Raw genomic sequence first — 22,004 nt, 5'->3', positions numbered from 1 at the left:
TCTGAGCCTAAAATGGAAAAGACAAACATCAGCTGCTATTCTTTTGGCTGTACAATATGAAGGCCTGGACAATGAGAATGTTTTTTCTGAACTGGTTCCTTCAATTCTTTGTCCTTGAAGTCAGGAAGCACCTTACCAGTAAGAGACTGGTTTTTAAAGTTCTTTTGATATTAGACAATGCCCCTGGCCCCACAGAATCTTATGATTTCAAGACTAAAGGCATCAAAGTGATCTACTTGCCCCCAAACATGACATCTGTAAATTAGCCTCTAGACAAGGGGGATCATGAGGACCTTTAAGCCTCATTACACATGGTACTGGTACTTTATGAAAAGGACCGTCAATGCTATGGAAAAGAATCAGAGTAGAGAGAACGTCATGAAAGCCTGGAAGGCTCACACCATTGAATATGCCTTCATTGTTATAGAAAAAGTCGTGAGAGCCCTCAAACCTGAAACAATAAATTCCTGCTGAAGAAAACTGTGTCCATGTGTTGCACATGACTTCACAGGATCTACAACAGAGCCAATCAAGGAAATCATGAAAGAGACTGTGAACATGGCAAAAAAGGTGGGAATGGGGATGAGGTGAAGGGTTTCAAGATATGAATTTTGGGGAAATTCAAGATGTGATAAACACTAAATCAGAGGAATGAACAGAAGATGACTTGATGAAGATGAGTGCTTTCAAACCGGTGACTGAGAAAGAAGACATAGAAGAAGCAGTGCCAGAAAACAAAGGGACGTTAGACAATAATGGACGTTAGACAATCTGGCAGAAGCGTTCTGATTATTCAAGACTGCTTTTGACTTATTTTATGGCATAGACCTTTCTACAATATGGGCACTGAAACTAAAGCAAATATTGGAAGAGGGATTGGTACTGTTTGGAAACATTTTTAGAGAAAAGAAAGAGCAAAAAGTCCGACAGAAATTACAATGTATTTCTGTGAAGTTACACCAAGTGTGCCCACCTCTCCTGACCTCCTGCCTCCCTTTCCACCTCCTCCACCTCTTTGGTCTCTGTCACCCCGAGACAGTAAGTCCAACCCTTCCTCTTCCTCCTCAGCCTTCTCAATGTGAAGATGACACGAATGAAGACCCTTATGATAATTGACTTCCACTCAATAAATAGTAAGTATATTTTCTCTTTCTTATAATTTTCTTAATAACATTTTCTTTTCTCTAGCTTACTTTGTTATAAGAATACAGTATGTAGTAGCTATTACATACAAAATGTGTGTTAATCAACTGTTTATGTTATCAGTAAGGCTTCTGGTCAACGGTAGAATATGAGTACTTAAGTTTTTTTGGGATCGACATTATACATGAATTTTTAACTGTGTGGGAGGTAGGCATCTCTAACCCCCGGGTTGTTGCAGGGTAAACTTATTCTTTGAAATAGATATGTAATATTTAATAAGTCAATATTTAAGAATATATATTATTTTATAGGCTTTTTTTACAAAAATGAGAACATTTTATATGTACGAACTGCTTTGTACATTGCTTTTATACGTAACAATACATCCTAAAGATAGTTTTATCTCATTACTTAAAGAGTAACCTTGTCCATTTTCACAGATGCATAGTATTTCATTGCATGCATATCCCAAACTTTGAGCATTTAGGTTGGTTCCAGCAGTTTTTGTTACAAATAATGTAGCAATTTTTCACCTTGTCCTCAGAACTCTGCACTGATGAGAAAATACCTATAGGATAAATTCCTATAGTTAGAATTATTGGGGCAGAGAATATTTACATCTGTAATCTTGACGAATATTGCCAAATGCTCTCCATAAAGCTACACTAAACCAGCATAGGAGAGGACCATTTCCTCAGCCTCTCTCATCATCACAGTCTCAACTGTTTTTAGAAGTAGATTTTTGGAATAAGAGAATTGGTGGAGTTTCAGAGTCAGGCAGGGTTCTCAGTACTTTACACAGAGTGGGTGATTCAATTCCTCTAAGTTTCAGCTTTCTTATCTATAAAATACTAATTTACTAATTATAATATATCCCTTGTAGAATTTTTGTTAAGAACAAATGATCTTATATATAAAGATACATGAAATAAAGCAATGGTAAATGCTAATTAATATTAGTGAAAAAGAGGAAAGTTTTTTTTTTTCTACTTTTGAAATTTGTTCCCTAGTTCTTATGGGAGTTTGGTAGTTTTGGATTGTTTTGAATCTCTGTGCACTGACCGCAGGCAATGGCTCCTCCCTTCCCTCACACTGCTTAAGCCTTGCTGGCTTCCTTGCTATTCCTTGAATGTGCCAAGGACACTGTGCCTCAGGGCCTTTGCGCTGCTGTTTCCTTTGTCTGCAGCTCTTTTCACCCAAGTATCTGGTTGGCTTACTTCTTTGTCTCAGTTATGTCTTTCATAACTGTTATGATTCCTCAGGGAGACCTTCCCAGATTCCCCAATTTTGCACCTATGACAAAAGCCCTCTGCTTCCTTCTTAGCTATATTTTCCTCCATAACCTTTGTTACCACCAAACATCATATATATATATACACACACAAACTATATTACATATATACACATGCATTTTACATATAAATGTGTGTGTGTGTGTGTGTGTGTGTGTGTGTGTGGATAGATAGATATGCTTTTTTTTTTTCTGATCTTGTTGCCTCTCTCCCTGGACAAAATGCAAGAGCAGAACTTATTCACTGCTGGATCACCAGTGTCTAGATCTAGGGCCTTGCATATTACAGGTATTCAGTACATTCAAATAATGAATTTGAAAGAGCAAATTACCAATTAATTTAAGAAGAGAAAAAATCCACTAAGCAAGGTTTATAACTAAAGAATGGCTGCCCTAAAATATCTGAATAATTTGTACCTGTACTCTGAGATATCATCATTCTCTTCACCTCCCTATTCACTGAAATGTAACTTCTAGAGATTTTCTACAAAATGGAAATAAAGGAAGTAACCTATTTTATATTATAGGACCATAAACAACACTAACAAAAAAAATTGTAAACAGCAATGGAATCAAATATCTCAACCCTCTGTTAGCTCGTGGCATTTGCTGCTGTAATTTTTGATTCCTGTTTTTTTTTCTTAGACCCAGGACTTGAAATGCACATAAAAGACAACTAAAGTGCCTACTGTTATTGGAATAGCAATAAGACAATTAGGTGACATGAATACAGCCTCACATATCTTAGAATTGTCTGATTAGCTCTGACAGCTTCAGATGAGAGAAACAAAAAGGAGACACATATTCCTAAACAGTTATTAACTGAAGTACATGAGAGAGAGACTGTTCCCGTCAGAACAACGATCTACTGAGGAGGCCCATGTGTCCTGGAGTGTGGTTGTTAGCACCATTTTCACTCTGCAGACTGTCAGGGCCCCGTCCTCATCAGCTGAAGTCTAGCCTGATAAGAGATAATCAGAAATAAACTGCAAACTTAAAGAGATTTGGTATCATTAAAAGGTGGCATAGACATGTGACGCCAAGACTTATTCCTGGGCTTTATTGCTGATGAAAACAACTTGCCAAAAATAGTTCCATTGTCGTGTAGTGAATCCATTTTCTTCATCTGCCAAGTAATGTTAAACACACTCCTCTTTCACTAAACTTTGAACGCCTTTTTCCCTATATTGTTATTCTTGTATTCCAATATTGTCATAGTGAGAGTAGATTCTGGTTAATACTGGTTGGATGTTTGAGACATAGTCAGTTTCAACACATTGTTTTCCTGCAAACTGCACCGTGAGGCCGACTGCCATAAAATGAAATCGGACTAGCTATATGCTGTTGTCATGACTGATTTAGATTTCATGAGAAATTGTTAAATGAGCAGAGAAAGGTGACGAAAACTGATGAATAGTATGTTGGGGCTCAGTCAGGTGGGCACGGGAAAGAGTATAAAATGGCAAAAAGTGAACATTACTAATTCCTCATTGAATATCTACGTTAGGTAACAGTGGTGAATGATTAGATGCTTTGTAATGTGGGTGATGCCCACCCTGAACAGGTAATCAAGTCTTTTCTTTGAACATGGCTCTTTTATTTCTGTTAGGGAAATAAAAAGTACCATCTTTTGGTACTGAAATGGCTAACATAATAGCTGCTCAGAAAATGCTTTTTAGTACAGCTAGATCAGAAGAATAAGTTCTAGTGTTCCATAGCACTATATGGTGACTATAGTTAACAACAACTTCTTGTGTATTTTCAGATAGCTAGAAGAGTGGATTTTGAATGTTTCAACATAAAGAAATGATACATGTTTAGGGTGATGGATATGTTAATTACCCTGTTTGATCATTATACATCGTGTATGTGTATTGAAATATCACACGGTACCCCATAAGTATGTAGTTATTATGCGTCAATTTAAAATAATAAAAACAAATCAATCAATCCAAAAATGTTTTTTAATAGAAATAATAAAATCCTGCACAATCTTTAACCTTTTCTTAAAAGACTACTATCAAAATTTTCACACAAGCTTGGAAAATTACACTTTCATGATTTTATCTGTAATGAATGTAATCCAACTTCCTAAGCACTTCTGTGAGAAATTCACAAGTATAATTCAAAATTTCAATGTGCATCTAAAATCAGGTTTCTTTCTTTCTTTTTTTTTTTTTTTTTGATTCAGAATCTCGGTCTGTAGCCCAGGCTGGAGTGCGGTGGCGCTATCTTGGCTCACTGCAAGCTCCGCCTCCCGGGTTCACGCCATTCTCCTGCCTCAGCCTCCCGAGTAGCTGGGACTACAGGCGCCCGCTACCACGCCTGGCTAATTTTTTGTATTTTTAGTAGAGACGGGGTTTCACCGTGGTCGCTATCTCCTGACTTCGTGATCTGCCCGCCTCGGCCTTCCAAAGTGCTGCGATCACAGGCGTGAGCCACCGCGCCCGGCCCTAAAATCAGGTTTCTAAAATTTAATTGTCTACATTCACTGTCATAGTTGGAGGAAAGCAAGATACTATTTTTCTTAAATTGATTTGGATATGCACAGTGATACAAGCCTAAGTAAGAGGTCAGGCAAAGGAAGCTTAGATGGAGTAGTAACACTACCTAACTTTTATGATTTATGGCTATGCCATGCACTGTGGTAAATGCTTTAAAAATATTAGTTTGTTTAAACATCGTAACAATGGTTTGAAGTAGTTACTATGAATATTTCTGGTTTACAGATGAGGAAGTTGAAGCATAAAGGTAAGTAATGTGCTTGCCCTTAATGTCCGAGGTAGAACAATAGTGAGGCAGCTGACATTCAAACTTAGGCATCCTGACTCCAGATCCAGTGCTCCTAACAACCATGTATAGTGCACAAACACAATCAAATAGAAACACAGTTAATGACATGGAATGCTAATTAATGTGTTGTTACATTATTTCAAAGATCCAGATCATTTGGTCTTAGAAATTACACAGTAGTTTAACAATGGTAATTCAATATTTAAGGTAATTTTGATTTCACTGAGAAAATGTGTAGCATAAATACAGGTTTACTTCATTTAAGAAATTGTCTCATTGAAGTTGTAATTTCAGAAAAAAAAGGGCTAAAAGGATCACATGCTCATTATCAGTTCTTTGTTGAGATACACATGTTGCTAAATCATGGCCCTGTCTTTCAATTGCTCCCCTCCTTTGAACCCCCAGAACTATTTTGTTAGTTGAGAATCTCTTACCTGGACTAGTCTGAAGCCTCCAAATGGTCTTCCCAAAACCCCAGTTTGTTCTCCACATTGCTGCAAGAAGTATCTTTACAAGCCAACTGACAAAAAACACTGTATTACTCTTTTCCTTATTAAGAACAATAATAATGTTTTTAGCCTTTTGGATTAATCATTGGCCCCCAGTGATAATTGATGAAAGCTGTGGGCCCTCTCCCAGTAAAACTGACTTTATAATTACTCAATATTCTTTGGAGCTGCTTACCAGAGATTTCTAAAATTCCATCTTCAGCTTGCCTACCCATTTGATATCCCACCGTATTTGTCCCTTCAAATACTCTGCACTCAGGCTCATTAAACTTTGTATTGTTTCTCATTCTTGGAATATTCTCCAAATACTTTTCTAAGTGAACTGTTAGTTATCTGGAATACTGTGCAGGAATAGAGGAAGACCTTATGATGTGGCTGTCTATGTCAAGGATTCAAACCTGTAAGTTTGGGGACATTATTAGCTGATTACAAACTCAATTTTGTCGTTGGTAAAATAATGTTGGTAACATTATTTCACAGAGTTTTCATAAAGATCAAATGAGATAACAAGTGAAAGGGCTTGGGGTACACCTCATAATAAATACATGTCTCCATCTTCAATTCCAGACCAGTTATCACCTCCTTTGTGAATCCTGACTTGCCCCTTGCTCCTCCACTCCCTAACCCAATCCCCCACTCCAGCAAGTGGATTTCAGGTTTTCCACTCTGTACTTCCACAGTACCCAAAGGTGATTCCTCTAAACTTGAAACATTTTTTAGCATTTATCTGTTTCTTGTCTGTTTCTTCATCTAGACCAGCAGGTCATAGGTCAGGCTGTAAATTTAAATCACCTGTGATGCTCTTTAAAGATCCATTTCCTTGGCCAATTGAATCAGAGTTTCTGATCTGGTATGCAGTGATGCTTTTTTAAGTTCCCCAGGTGGTTTTAATGTACAGGTGTAGACCATAGACAATAGACTCCTTGAGAGCAGGATTTTGCCAGTGAAGTTCCATTGCCGTTATGGAGCCTGGATGTTATGCAAGTGGCTGTAGAATGAATGAATGAATGTATGCATGATGGCCAGTACTGAATATGCATTTGATAAACTTCAACCCATTTGATTATGAAAATGCAGCATTTAAATTTAACATATTGTTAATACATTTACATTTATGCAATGGTAATCAATACCTAAACAGAAAAATAAATGCTTTAAGCTTCCTTAAAATCTACATATTGCTTTAGAGAACTTCCTAGCTATGCATTTATGTAGTTATTATGTTTCTTTCATTATTTTGGTTTCCAAAGTCATATTAGCTAGGTGGTTTTAACCTATGAATCTCTTAAATATCTTGAGCTGAAATTAGCAGTACACTTGCCACTATAAAATTTCTCATTTTTGAACTGCTGTGTATAATCCTTTCCCTTCTAGCATTTGTCTTGTTGCCTTCCTTTCAAAGTGTGCATGTAGATTTATATTTAACCTGTGCTCTTTTTTTTTTAGTAATCTATCAATAATTGTGTTTAGCTATAAAAATATACACAGTAGTTTGGGAAAAAAGAAAGCAAAGGACTAATGGCATTAAAAGCACAGCTCTAGTAATTTGTTGAAATTAACATTTTCCATAATGGCTGGTAGAGCTTCTTTTCTGAATGCTAAATGAAAGCTGCTATATTACAAAATGTTTCTTTTCATATAGTAAATAGTGTCAGAGCACCATGACTAGTAAAATCAGCTTTCTCATCTAAATGGGAAAGATTCGTAAGTTTATTTTCAGAATTTGATTTCGGAATGGCCTCTAGACACTAAAGCTGAATGGTGAGTAAGGAAAGCAGATTCTTATCTTCTCTGATAAAGAGGATCACGACTTCATTACCTTAGGTCTAGTCAAAATTGAAATGTTATCAGCTTAATAGAAAGAAAGTCCATTACAAAAATGTCTCTGACTGTTGGGGGATCTTTGGACTAGAAATGCACAGGCTGGATATGTTTGTTGAAATATAAATGGTTGATTCTGAGACTATATTTAATTTCTTTAAAATGTTATTTTTTCTTAGGTAATCAGCTCTGATACAGGGTCTACTGTTTCCTTCTGGATGATAGACACTGGGCAGAAAATCAAACAGTTTACTGGTTGCCACGGCAACGCAGAAATCAGCACTATGGCCCTTGATGCAAATGAGACTCGGCTTTTGACTGGCAGCACAGATGGGACTGTAAAGGTGCGAACACAATGATGCTTTTCTATCCAGATATGAGGAGACTAAAATACTATGCCAGAAGACATGGCTATAGATATTCTCATTTTTTGCCTTTTTGGTATTGCAAGAAGAGAAATGAGACATGGTAAGAGTGAAATAACTCCAACCATCTAATAAAGCTGCTAGGAAAATAAACCTCTGTGGAAAAATGAATAAATAATTTTTCTGAATAAATTATTTAGAATGAAAATATAACTTGGCTTACTCATTTCAGAAAGCCCCTTTTTCAGTGTAGTGAATAGGGACTACTTTGGGGAATACGATGCCTCGATAATTTCATGTGCTTTGGCTAATGTCTCTAGTTTTCTTTTTAAAAGTTGATTAAATGAGAAATCAGGAACACTTAACTAAACTTTAAAAAATGGCATAGATGCAAATTTTTCAAGAAATAAATATTTAAAAGTAAACCTATTTTGTAATTTTAATTTTTGTTGTGTGAAATTCAGACAGTAGAAAGAATAATCATAATCTGATCCATTCTAAACTTACATGATTTTATATTTCTAAGTTTCTTATTCTGTAATTATCATATATTTCTTCGGGGAGGAAGGTGCTAATTTCCTTTGCAAAATGGTCAACTTTTCATGAAAAACTAGATACTTGATATCTGAAGTCATGCCCACCAGTGAATCTTCTCTGCTCCCCTCAGCCCCAAGAGTAATGAGTCTTTGATTGGAAATGGCTTGTGCCATTTTGAGGCATTAGAAGATAATTCCCTGAGTAAACTTTGAATGTTTCTCAAACCTGCTATAACTGGGTATTAGACTACCTTCCATGGTGTAGTGTATGATACACTCAGTTAAGCTGTAGGGGAGAGTGATGGAAAGCTACCTGGATATGTAGGTAGAACATCCTAGAAGTTTAGGTATTCAGGGAGATTACAGGCTGGCAGTCATTAGTGTGAGGAAGGTGCTATGGTGGGTTGTAAAGAGAATCTCTGGAAATCAGTAGAAGTTGGCCTATGAGAAGGTTAATGGAATAAGGTATGGACTGGAGATTTGGGTTTAAGTAAAGTAATCTAGTTTACAGGAGAGCTGATAAGATGTGTGAAGGTACCAGGACAACCATAATCCCAATAATTGAGGTGAAATAAAAGGGAAATAACTGGACCTGGAGTATTAGACAGTGGTTCAGGCAAATAGTAAAAGCCAGTATCTCGCTTACCAGTCCTGGGGTGTGAGAATGCACTGACCATTGGAGTGAACAGATTAGGTTCTATTTACCTCTATCTTGGAAAGTAACTGGGTATAGAATCTAGGGTAAGGCTTACCTTGTAGATGCTGCTAAAATATTCCCAGCTAAGGGACTTAGTAGGACCTGGGGGCATTCAGATCTTTGCAATACCTACTTGTGGAAATTATTTAAGGTGGACTTGGTAAGAGCCATGTTTAGAGGAAAACATAGCGACATGGATGAAGAGTATGTGTGCACCTCAAGTCTCAACTGAAGCTTTGACATCTTAGAAGTTAATGTGAATTTAGTAGTATAATAACTGCTTCTGAAGGTGCATTTATATTTGTCACAAGAGCACAACAGAATTCTGAAGTCTGGCAACTTCTGTGTAGGATACATAAATCAGGGTTGAGTTTCTCTGACCATATTCTATGAAGAAACAAGAATGAATGACATTTTCCAATCTAATTTATAAATTTAGAATCCAAATTCAGTACCTACATAATCAAAGACTTAAAATTATTAACTCATTCATTATGGCTTTGAACAGTCTATTTTTAAATTAATTAATGTTTTGAATAATTAATGTGTGCATAAAATAAAATTTTTGAAATATAAAATGGATATATAGTGAAAATATATCATCCCTGTTTCCAGCTCCTTCTCTGAGGCTACCACTGTTACTGTTTTCTTGTGCACCTTTCTAGCCACAAACACCATTTGTTTGTTTATTTTCGTTCAGTCATTCTTGTTTGTTTTTAGAGACAGGGTCTCACTGTGTTCCTGGGTTGGTTTCAAACTCCTAGGTTCAAATGATCCTACTGCCTCAGCCTCCTCCTGAGTAGCTGGGATTACAAACATGTGCCACTGTGCCTGGCCATTTGTTTCTTGATGGCAGCCTACTATACATGCTGTTCTGCATTTGCATTTTTCTGTCTTGGATATTGACTCATATAAATGGATACAATAATAATAATGTTAGCTAACATTTATTCCATGCTTACTATGAACCAGGCACTATTCTAAGCATTTCACACACACATATATGTATATCTATAAGGTTGGTACTCTTATCCTGATTTTTCTTTTTTTTTTTTTTTTTGAGACGGAGTCTCACTCTGTTGCCCAGGCTGCAGTGCAGTGGCACGATCTCGGCTCACTGCAAGCTCTGCCTCCCAGGTTCACACCATTCTCCTGCCTCAGCCTCCCGAGTAGCTGGGACTACAGGTGCCTGCCACCACGCCCAGCTAATTTTTTGTATTTTTAGTAGGGGAAACTGAAGCCCAAGGAGTTAAGGCAACTTGCTCAAGCTTCCATAGGCAGTTGAGTTTTGGCAGAGTCTAGGAAAATGGAGATGACTCATTCTTCTTTATGGCTACATTATATGCTACTGCATAGATAGTCCTTATTCTGATTGTTCAATTTCTTACTTACTAATGAGCAATTGCATTGATTCAAATCTTTTGCTTTTTAACAATGCTGCAAGAATATGCTTGAAAATATGTCATTTTACATATATGAATGTATCTGTGGATGATTTTCTAGAAGCTGAATTTTTAAGCCAAATTTTAAGCCAATTTTTAATCATCTGTGAGATGACTTTCTAGAAGCTAAATATTTAAAGGGTATATGCCTTTTAATAATAATAATTATTTTTTGAGACAGAGTCTTGCTCTGTTGCCCAGGCTGGAGTGCAGTGGGATGATCCTGTCTCACTGCAACCGCTGCCTCTCAGGTTCAAGTGATTCTCCTCTCTTAGCCTTCCGAGTAGCTGTGGTTACAGGTGTGCACCACCATGCTCGGCTAATTTTTTTGTTTGTTTGTTTGAGATGGAGTCTCACTCTGTCACTCAGGCTAGAGTGCAGTGGCACGATCTCAGCTCACTGCAACCTCCACCTTCTGGGTTCAAGCTATTCTCCTGCTTCAGCCTCCCGAGTAGCTGGGACTACAGGTGCGTGCCGCCATGCCCGGCTAATTTTTGTATTTTTAGTAGAGATGGGGTTTCACCATATTGGCCAGGCTGGTCTCAAACTCCTGACCTTGTGATCCGCCCACCTCAGCCTCCCAAAGTGTTGGGATTACAGCCATGAGCCACTGAATCCGGCCCTGCCTAATTTTTGTAATTTTAGTGGAGACAGGGTTTCACCATGTTGGCCAGGCTGGTCTCAAACTCCTGACCTCAAGTGATCTGCCTGCCTCAGCCTCCCCAAAAGCTGTAATTATGGGCATGAGCCATGGTGCCTGGCCTGCATTTTAATTTCGATAGCGCCAATGTGACCTCTGTGCATGATGTGCCAACAAGGTTTCATAGTAGGGCTTAGTTTTAACTGCTACTAATCTAATGATGCTCTCTCTTAAAGTATGCCTATTGGGCTTAAGTTTGCACTCCACTGTCTGAGTAGGTAAACCAGAACTGCTTGTGCCCTCTTGAGGACTGGGTCTGGCACCCACCATCAACAGGAGGTTTTATCGGTAGGGGATGAGAAATCTAGTAAATGATGACTGTTTCAGGTTCTGTATCAGCTGTTTAATCCTCCAAGCATCCCTGAGGAGTAAAGTTCCTGTATCACAGATAAGGAAGCAGAAATTTAGACATAGTGAAAACTTCAGGATGTCAACAGATTCCAAAATGGTTTTCTTCATGATTTTTTATTGTCTCTCCATTTAGTATACATGTTAACTTACAGTATTTGAAGAACTATTATTAGAATAGATTGATAGAGTTACAAGTAGAGTCGTAAACTGTCTAGCAACATTTCAGTTAACAACAGACTGCATATACGATGGTGGTCCCTTAAGATTATAATGCCATATTTCTACTGTACCTTTTCTATGTTTAGATACACAAATACTTACCATTGTGTTACAATTGTTGACAGTATTCAGTACAGTAACATGCTGTACAGTTTTGTAGCCTAGGAGCAATAGGCTATACCATGTAGTCTAGGTGTGTAGTAGACTGTATCATTTAGGTTTGTATAAGTACACAGTATGATACTGGCACAATGATAAAATCACCCAGTGATGCATTTCTCAGAATGTATCCTGTTATTAAGTGATGGGTGACTTTATATAGGAAAAAAAGTCAGTTTCTCCTACCATCACACTGAATGCAATACACACCTCTGGCCACCAAAATGTGTGTAGGGATTTTTCCCACACACCAATTCTGTGGTAGATTTTACAGAGGACACCAGTTGGGTGTCCTCCAATTCAATTCTATTCTGACACTGTCTACTTGGAGATAGAGTCAGATCCTATAGGTTGAGGGCTCAGTCCCACAAGTCTGCTTCTTCCTTTAGATGCCAGTCACAAGCATATGTTGTAACTTGTGCTTCTGACTGATGGGCTGTAAATCAGCATTCTTGTGACCCTCTCCTTGGATCTGATTAATTTGCTAGAGTGGCTTATGGAACTCAGGGAAACACTTGACTTACATGTATTCATTAATTAGAAATGATATTACAAAGGATACAGATGAACAGACAGATGGAAGAGATGCATAATGCAAGGCATGTGGACACAGACCTTCCATTGTGGGCTTTTCACCCACCCGCAACCTCCACGTATGTTCAGCTGTCTGGAATCTCTTCAACTCCCATACTTTTGGGTTTTTATGGAGGCTCCATTACACAGGGTTGATTGACTCCATCACTGACCACTGGAGATGAACTCAACTTTAAACTTCTCTCTGCTCCCTAGGGGTTTCGGGGTGGGGCTGAAATTTCCACCTTCTAATTATGCCTTGGCGTTTCTTGAGACCAGCCTCCACCCTGAAGCTATTTAGGGCTCCCCAGCCTGGAGTCATGTCATTAGCATACTAAATACTGTCTTATCATTAGAGAAAGAGCCTGAGGATTTTAAAAGTTATTGTGCCGAGAAATGGGGATGAAGACCAAGTAGATATTTCACAATATTACAAGAGTAATATAGTGGCAAAATTCAATGATGAGTTGATTTTCTTTAATGATTACATATCCTAAATGAATTAATCCTGGTTCAGAATATAAAAAGTTTACCTTCCTGTCTCAAAGTGGTTTTAATTTTTCTCTTAAAGATATGGGACTTCAATGGATATTGTCACCATACACTAAATGTTGGGCAAGATGGAGCTGTGGATATTTCACAAATCCTCATTCTTAAGAAGAAAATACTGGTTACAGGCTGGGAGAGGTATGATTATGCCTCATGGAAAACTATAGGAAGGTAAAAAGGAGAATGTTTTTATTTTAATCAAAATCTAAAAGAAAAAAGAACATAAAAATCTTGGTTGACTCTGTGTCATTAAAACTTGCTGGTGACCTAGGTGAGTGATACCCTAGTTGGAATTGACTGAATGCTTAGTGAATAAAATATTAGAAGACCGCATAGCTTGAGTGGCTTTGAGAATTGTTAGGTTTTCTTCTGGCTTTGGAAATTTTTCTTTCTTTAACCATTTCAGATGGGGATGTATTACCACTTTCTGGGTTCCAAAAGTTTCCCAAATTTTCTAGTCAATAAATTCTTAACTTGTAAATTACATTCCTTCAACTGTAAAGAAAACTCATTACTTCTTTTCTCATTACTTATTTTCAATTGCAACACAAGAGGGAAATAGCCAACTGAGTCCTGTGATAGCTCCTCCTTTCTATCAGTGCAGAAAAGGTCTTTCAAAAGGCACTTACTCTTCTCGAGGAGCATTTCTTCCATTTCACTAGAAGGAAAATTACTTTTCCTTCCTTTTTTTTTTCCTGACAGAACTAAGGATCATAAACAGTTCTGTGGCACTGTATAAGCAGTAGGAAAATTAAAGTGTGATATGTTTTGAAAATATATTGTCCATTAATTCATCAGTTTACAAAATATTGCTCTAATAGGTAGTCATCCAACGTTATTCACTATAGAATTATGACCTTAATGCTTTGAAGCTCGGATTAAATCAGACTTTATACCTAGAAAACCAGAAGTATGTATTTGGGGATTTTTATCAATCACAGGGAAGAGTTTTTTCTAATGCAAAGGTGCAAATGCAGACCAGCAAACATAGTGCCACACACTGCCCTATTTTTAGGAGTAATTTGACAATAAGAAAGTAAGTATAGCCAGATTATTCTACTTGACATTAAGAACTAATTCAATCATCCTCATCTGTGAAGGACAAGACTTCACATCTCTGAAAGGATTCATGATCCATTATCAACCCACAACCACTCCACAGTCTATGATCTAATGATCTCTATACTTAGAAAATGGCAATGAATAAGTTTAGCTCTCTACCATGTGTGGTGTCCAGCTGATCCAATTTAAGTTTTAAACATAACAAAAAGGAATTTTTTAAAATAATCAATTCAAGTCAAAACTTGGCAATGCCATTTCCTTAATTTATTTTTAGATATCCATAGTTAGGAATTAGCATCAACTGTAAGATTTTTTTGATTGCTTACAAGGGAAAATCAGAAAGATTAGATGTAGAGTCACCTAAAAGTGGTTTAAAGGAACATCTATTATTCTATCTATGTTGGTGGGTGGTACTTTCTGTAATTTGGGGAAGAAGCTTTGGAAAAACTGGTATGAGAGTAGGAAAAATTATCACTTTTTCCATCTTCCTTCATCTTTTCCATTATCCTCAAGGTTGTCAGGACTTGGATACCTTAGTTGAAATTGAAAATTGAATTAATACATTCTGTTATATTATTTCACTTTATATTGGTGGATTTAAAAATTATATATTCTAAATCAGAGGCTTTATGTTAAGATAGATTTTACGGGATCTAAGACAGGATTCTTTTTACCAGGAGGCATTTAACAAAAGAGGCAAGAGGGCAGGAAACTGTTCAGTTATAGTTAGAGGAGGATGGACCATTAAGCCAACTCCTTAATAGTTTAGTGATTAGGGAAGAAATAACTGGAAGATTGACAGTCGTCTTACTAAGCTTTCTTCAATACCTTGTTTTAGAGTCCATTAGGTTAAGTTGTAACTTTTACTTCAGATTTTATCCAAATACAGAGATTGGTTCAATAATTATGTGCAGGATGGAATGGTAATTACATTTTTGGGTAAAGTTCTTAAATATGCCATCTGATTTATTTTATTTACAGTGCTGTGTAGCATTAGCCACTTTATACACATTATCTAATTTAATCCTTAGCATCATCTTGGAAGGTAGGCAATATTTTATAGATAACTCAAATATCTGTCTTCAGGTCTTATCTCTCTAAGCTCAGTTATCCATTTGCTTGCTGTATGTGTCTGACTGCAATCTCAAATTCAACATGTTCTCAACTGAAATAATTATTTATCTCCTTTCCAAAACGTGCTTTTTCTCTTTTCTTTGGAACTTCAATTAATTGCCAGAGACCCAGTCATCCACTCTGGTTCTCCCTCTTCACACACAAGAAGTCACTAAGTCATATCTGTTTTATGCCCTAAACATTTCTTAAACCTGCTCCTATAAATTGTATAACAGTATTAGTATAATTCAGAGCATAATTTCCACTTGGATGAATGCCACAGCCTTCTAACTTGTCCTTTGTCCTCCTAATGCCCACCTCTCACTTCTTAAATAGATTCTGCTCACTTTAGCTACAGGGATTTCTTTCTCCAGTGAATTCTATGTTATGTCCTTGCTTAAAACCTTTCAGAGTGTCTATGTTATGTGCTTGCTTAAAACCTTTCAGAGTGTCTAAGCTCCCTCTGACCTGGACATATTCTTTTATTTTCTAGTTTCATTTTCTCCCATTTTCTGTATATTCTAAACTCTATCAAATAGCAGCTTGCTTAGGGTGTTCACATACAAGCCGTACTGTTTCACACCCTTATGCCTTTATTCTCTCCTCTTATCTAGAAATCCCTGTCAAACTTTTTTCATTTGGCTAACATTTATTCCTATTTGAAGACTCGTTCAGATATCTTCTCTGCCAGGACATTTCTCTTAACTCTCAGTATAGAGACAAAATGTCCCCATTTTGTCTTTGTGCTCTCTAGTTTCTTACATTTTCTTTAATAGGGATATTTGTGTATGTGTGCATTCCTGGAGCTTACTAGATACTTGGTGATATTTGTTGAATGACTTAATAAATGTTAGTTGAATAGACAGGGAAACTAAGGATTAGAGAGATTAATTACTCACAGTCACATTCTTAGTGAGAGGCAAGCAGCATAGATATGAAAATCTATTATATTCTCTCTTCACAATGAATCAGAAGTCTAAATATTGGCAACCTTATTTTACAAGGGAGGCTACCGAAGCTTGAAGAGGTTGGGTAACTCGGCCAAGGTGACAAAGTCAGTAGGCCGCTGAGTTAGAATTCTGTGCCAAAGTCAATACTCTTTCTACCACTCCTGGGTAGAACTAATTGCAAATGGAGTCATCACACCATGAGACAGCAATTATATATTTTAAATTAAATGATTAATTGAATATTTTGTCATTTTAATTGAAGCTAATGAATCAGTACATATGAAGAAACACACAAAAAAGCATGCGGTAGCAACTTAACAATAACTCAGATATATAGCTTACTCTCTTTTTTTCCCCTTTCCTTCCCATATATATTTTTTAATTGCACCTAGGTTGAAAGCCCTGAGTTAGAAACTACAGTAGACTGAATGTAAAGAATCATGATTCCTGTTTCAAAGGCATCCACCTGTTTATGGATGGCAGGCAGGTCAATACATAAAAGGCAGAATATGGTAAATATGAATGTTTGGGTCTAAGCAAAATGAACTAGAGAGCACATGTTAGCTATTTGGGAATACAGTCATTCATATCTAGAGAATTTTTCTGTCAGTAAAAAGAAGTCCCAAATTTAGAAGTATAGAAATGTGTTTCTCATTATTTTAAGCAAAATATACTTAGAAACTAAGTTGTGAATTGGCATAGAGTCAATTCACAAATACCTGGTTGAATCTGTGGCCATATTTATGTTGCTAAAATTAAATGACTAGATAATCAGTTAACTTTGCATTTGTTCAAAGTAGGCATATAATATGTATAGTTCTAGTAAAATTAAATAAATTAAGAATTTAAGATTTTATCCTGCCTCCAAAATCTATGATTTTATAATATATTTAAAGCTCTCTCTCTCTCTCAAAAAAAAAAAAGCCTCCTAGTTCCCCTGATTTTAATTTTCTCTTTTCTATAAATGACAAATCTCTGTGTTTTTCCCTCTAGCTTTATCCAGGAATAATTGACAAATAAAAATTGTATATATTTACAGTATATGAGGTGATGTCTTGATATTTGTATACATATTGAAATGATTAAATCAAACTAATTAATATATCCATCACCATACATATTTATTGCTTTCTTTTGTGGGAAATTTGTTTATGAAGGTTTTATCTCCTTAAAAGTCGAGACATACACACATACTAAAAAGAGAATCTTTCGAGTGAACTCCCATTCACAATTGTTTCAAAGAGAATAAAATACCTAGGAATCCAACTTACAAGGGATGTGAAGGACCTCTTCAAGGAGAACTACAAACCACTGCTCAACAAAATAAAAGAGGACACGAACAAATGGAAGAACATTCCATGCTCATGGATAGGAAGAATCAATATTGTGAAAAGGGCCATACTGCCCAAGGTAATTTACAGATTCAATGCCCTCCCCATCAAGCTACCAATGACTTTCTTCACAGAATTGGAAAAAACTACTTTAAAGTTCATATGGAACCAAAAAAGAGCCTGCATTGCCAAGACAATCCTAAGCCAAAAGAACAAAGCTGGAGGCATCACACTACCTGACTTCAAACTATACTACAAGGCTACAGTAACCAAAGCAGCATGGTACTGGTACCAAAACAGAGATATAGACCAATGGGACAGAATAGAGCCCTCAGAAATAATACCACACATCTACAAACATCTGATCTTTGTCAAACCTGACAAAAACATGAAATGGGGAAAGGATTTCCTATTTAATAAATGGTGCTGGGAAAACTGGCTAGCCATATGTAGAAAGCTGAAACTGGATCCCTTCCTTACACCTTATACAAAAATTAATTCAAGATGGATTAAAGACTTAAATGTTAGACCTAAAACCATAAACATCCTAGAAGAAAACCTAGGCAATACCATTCAGGACATAGGCATGGGCAAGGACTTCATGACTAAAACACCAAAAGCAATGGCAACAAAAGCCAAAATTGACAAATGGGATCTAATTAAACTAAAGAGCTTCTGCATAGCAAAAGAAACTACCATCAGAGTGAACAGGCAGCCTACAGAATGGGAGAAAATTTTTACAATCTACCCATCTGACAAAGGGCTAATATCCAGAATCTATGAAGAACTTAAATAAATTTACAAGAAAAAATCAAATAACCCCATCAAAAAGTGGGCAAAGGATATGAATAGACACTTCTCAAAAGAAGACATTTATGCAGCCAACAGACACATGAAAAAATGCTCATCATTGCTGTCCATCAGAGAAATGCAAATCAAAACCACAATGAGATACCATCTCACAGCAGTTAGAATGGCTATCGTTAAAAAGTCAGGAAACAACAGGTGCCGGAGAGGATGTGGAGAAATAGGAACACTTTTACACTGTTGGTGGGACTGTAAACTAGTTCAACCATTGTGGAAGACAGTGTGGCGATTCCTCAAGGATCTAGAACTAGAAATACCATTTCACCCAGCAATCCCATTACTGGGCATATACCCAATGGATTATAAATCATGCTGCTATAAAGACACATGCACACGTATGTTTATCGTGACACTATTCACAATAGCAAAGACTTGGAACCAACCCAAATGTCCATCAATGATAGACTGGATTAAGAAAATGTGGCACATACACACCATGCAATACTATGCAGCCATAAAAAAGGATGAGTTCATGTCCTTTGTAGGGACATGGATGAAGCTGGAAACCATCATTCTGAGCAAACTATTGCAAGGACGGAAAACCAAACACTGCATGTTCTCACTCATAGGTGGGAATTGAACAATGAGAACACCTGGACACAGAGTGGGGAACATCACACACTGGGGCCTGTTGTGGGGTGGAGGGAGAGGGGAGGAATAGCATTAGGAGATATACCTAATGTAAATGATGAGTTAATGGGTGCAGCACACCAACATGGCACATGTATACATATGTAACAAACCTGCACGTTGTGCACATGTACCATGGAACTTAAAGTATAATAATAATTAAAATAAAATAAATATCATTGCAACTTTAGTTACATCTTTTCCCTGTGAACCTGTAAAGATACGATGCTGGTATCATACCTGAGCTCAATTAACATTTTTATAGTGTGTAGATATGATTGATATTAATACATTATAATAAAATAGACTACTTAAGAGTTAGCGACAAACTTTAGATGGTGGTATTGATGAAATATCTCTGCCCATTGCAGGAGAGTTGCAGCAATCCACTCATATAGTGATTACCCCTTGTGACAAAAGAAAATATCTTCATATTTCTTCATTTTAAGTCAAACCATAAATGTAGGCAGAGATGTTTTTAACTAACATGACTATGATAATCTATGTGTCATTATCTAATTGCTCACAGAAATCAAACTGTACAAGTGCCGAGGAATCTGAATCCAGTCTTGAGCAGTCAGTGGAGAATGTCAGTTATTTCAGTAAATTGCCCCCTTAGTGTCATCCTGTATAATTCTTTAATTTTAGGCCTAAAAATCTATGAAAGAAATTTTGTGTAAAATGTACCAAAAGAACTGTCCCATTTAAAACATTTTATGCCATGCTTGGAAATGAAAATGGACCCTACAAGTAAGTCTGTAAGTTGTTTTATCAAAGTACTCAGATGGAATGGTAACAACTTGGCTTGTGTGTTCTCTAAAAAATTATCACATTTTCAAATTATGCATTTAATCTGTATTAACATATGGAAGTTTTGATGTAGTTTCCTTTCTCAGTCAACTCCAAAGAGTCAAAAGTGATTATCAAAGTTGAAAAGGCTTTTTGTATTTTCTTCAAATGTTAAAGCCATGTATGTGAACAGCAAGGCTGATGAATTTGCTGTTTTATTTCGTTGACACCTTAATTCAAAATGTAAACTGAAGTTTCTTTTCATTTCTTTGCACTGTTAATATTATTCTGTTTTTGGTTAGCTTGGGTAAAAACTGTTCACTGGTGTCATTTTTTATAATTAGGCTTTTATATCTTGGGTTTTTTGGTAAGCAAATAAATATTTTAAATGTAAAAAAAAAAAAAAGAAAATCTTGTCTCCTAGAATAGGGACAGTTTCATTTCTTCCTCTTCAATTTCAGTATCTGTTGTTTCCTTTCCTTGCTTCTTTGAAATTGTAAAGATTTTTGCACAATATTAAATAGGGCTGGTGAGAGTGAACATCTTTGTCTTGGTCATGATCTTAATGAGAAGTATTCTATCTTTCAATATTAAACATGATGTTAGATGTGGGTTGTATGTAGCTGCCATTTATCACATAAAAGATTTTTTTTCTATTCATAAAAAAACAGAATCTTTCATATAATTTTAAATGATTCTGACAATTTTATTTATACTAGCATCCTTCATAGAGCACTGTAGAAAGTAGGAACTCAATAAATAGCTATTGACATAATTTGATTTTAAAAGTATTTTTAAGTGAAATGAGACTAAAGATTTGAAGTTACTCAAAAATAAAACTTATATATCACAAGATATTACATTCTTAATAATTGCCTTACTAAGAAACTATAACTCTATGTGACTCAATTGGTTTCCATTATTAGGATAAGAATCAGAATGGAATATTCCAATGTTGCAATTTATTTTAGAATAGCCATATTGGAAGGAAAGAGGGGGCAGGTATTTTTGAAATTCACAAATAATTCTTACATATAATTTATGTTTATTCTAGTATTCAAAATTTGACTCTACAAATTTTGGGAAAATAGGAAAAAGACTAAAAATAAGCTGAATTATATCAAACTAATTCTCTGCCTTTGAGATACCCTTTTTAAGCCTAAAAAGCAATGAATTGAAGAACAGGCATTAACAAGACATGACAATGGGACTAACAACAATTAACTTCTGAGGGAACAAGTAGTTAATTGAATTCTTGTGTTCTCTCCATGACAATTTTTACATGATAAGTTTGGGTTAAAAAGTTATTTGCCTAGCTCATTCGTCCTAGAAAAAAGGTGGTTTTAAATATTTTTCTTTTTGTTTTTTGTTTTTTTTGCACTTGACAGGTAAACTAATTTTGTTCTCACATAATTGGTTGTCATATCTAAATTCTAAATTAGAGACGTGATTCATTTTCACAAGATGACACAATCATTCAGTAGCAGTAGTTGTGATACTCTCAGGGTGGCAAATGTGGAGTGTGTAATGGAACTAGTAAACTCCTTCAATGCCAGGAAAACAAGTCTCTCAGACTCCTAAAATGGCCTTAAAATTGGCTCATTCTGAACTTTAATTTTACTTGGCAAAAGTATAAACTTAAAAAACAGTTATCTTTGAAATAGAGAAAGTAAGAGCTGCAGTGTAGATTCTCAAATTATTTTAAGGACAACTGTCATTTCAAATGAAAGTTTCAGGTTAGGTTTTGAGGGGAAAGTGGTAGCTAACTACTTTTTCAACATTTTGACACACAAGGTCAAATATCAGAAAGACTATTTTTTATGTCATGTTATAAGAAAGATTTTGTGCTTTTGGTGTTAATTCTCTGACTATACCTAGTATGTCAATTTAATATGAGTATCTTGGCAAAAAGACATTAGATGTTGAATTTTGGCTGACAGATAACGCAAAATATGTAAGATTGACCTTCTCTCTCCCACTGCCACCTCACTGTCTCCCTCCTCAAAGGGTAATCTTTCAAGCAAACTTACCAGTAGGAAAAGAGAAAATCAAAAATACATACACATAAAGTTACTATGAGATTAAACTGCAATTTTGGAACTTCAAATTACCTT

At 36.1% G+C, this 22,004-nt stretch overlaps 1 protein-coding gene across 1 annotated transcript in view; it reads left to right on the top strand.

Annotated features, from left to right (window-relative positions):
- WDR49 (WD repeat domain 49) overlaps positions 1–22,004 on the top strand; it is a 178,279-nt gene that overhangs the window by 88,481 nt on the left and 67,794 nt on the right. Inside the window, exons 10-11 of the mRNA XM_055383679.2 lie at positions 7,737–7,901; positions 13,171–13,286. Coding sequence (XP_055239654.2) covers positions 7,737–7,901; positions 13,171–13,286 — 281 coding nt within the window. The remainder of the gene's footprint in view (positions 1–7,736; positions 7,902–13,170; positions 13,287–22,004) is intronic.

This window comes from Gorilla gorilla, chromosome 2 (assembly GCF_029281585.2).
Source record: "Gorilla gorilla gorilla isolate KB3781 chromosome 2, NHGRI_mGorGor1-v2.1_pri, whole genome shotgun sequence".
NCBI lineage: Eukaryota > Metazoa > Chordata > Mammalia > Primates > Hominidae > Gorilla > Gorilla gorilla.
The sequence above is the reverse complement of the archived record's forward strand: the minus strand, read 5'-3'. Positions and strand labels throughout refer to the sequence as shown.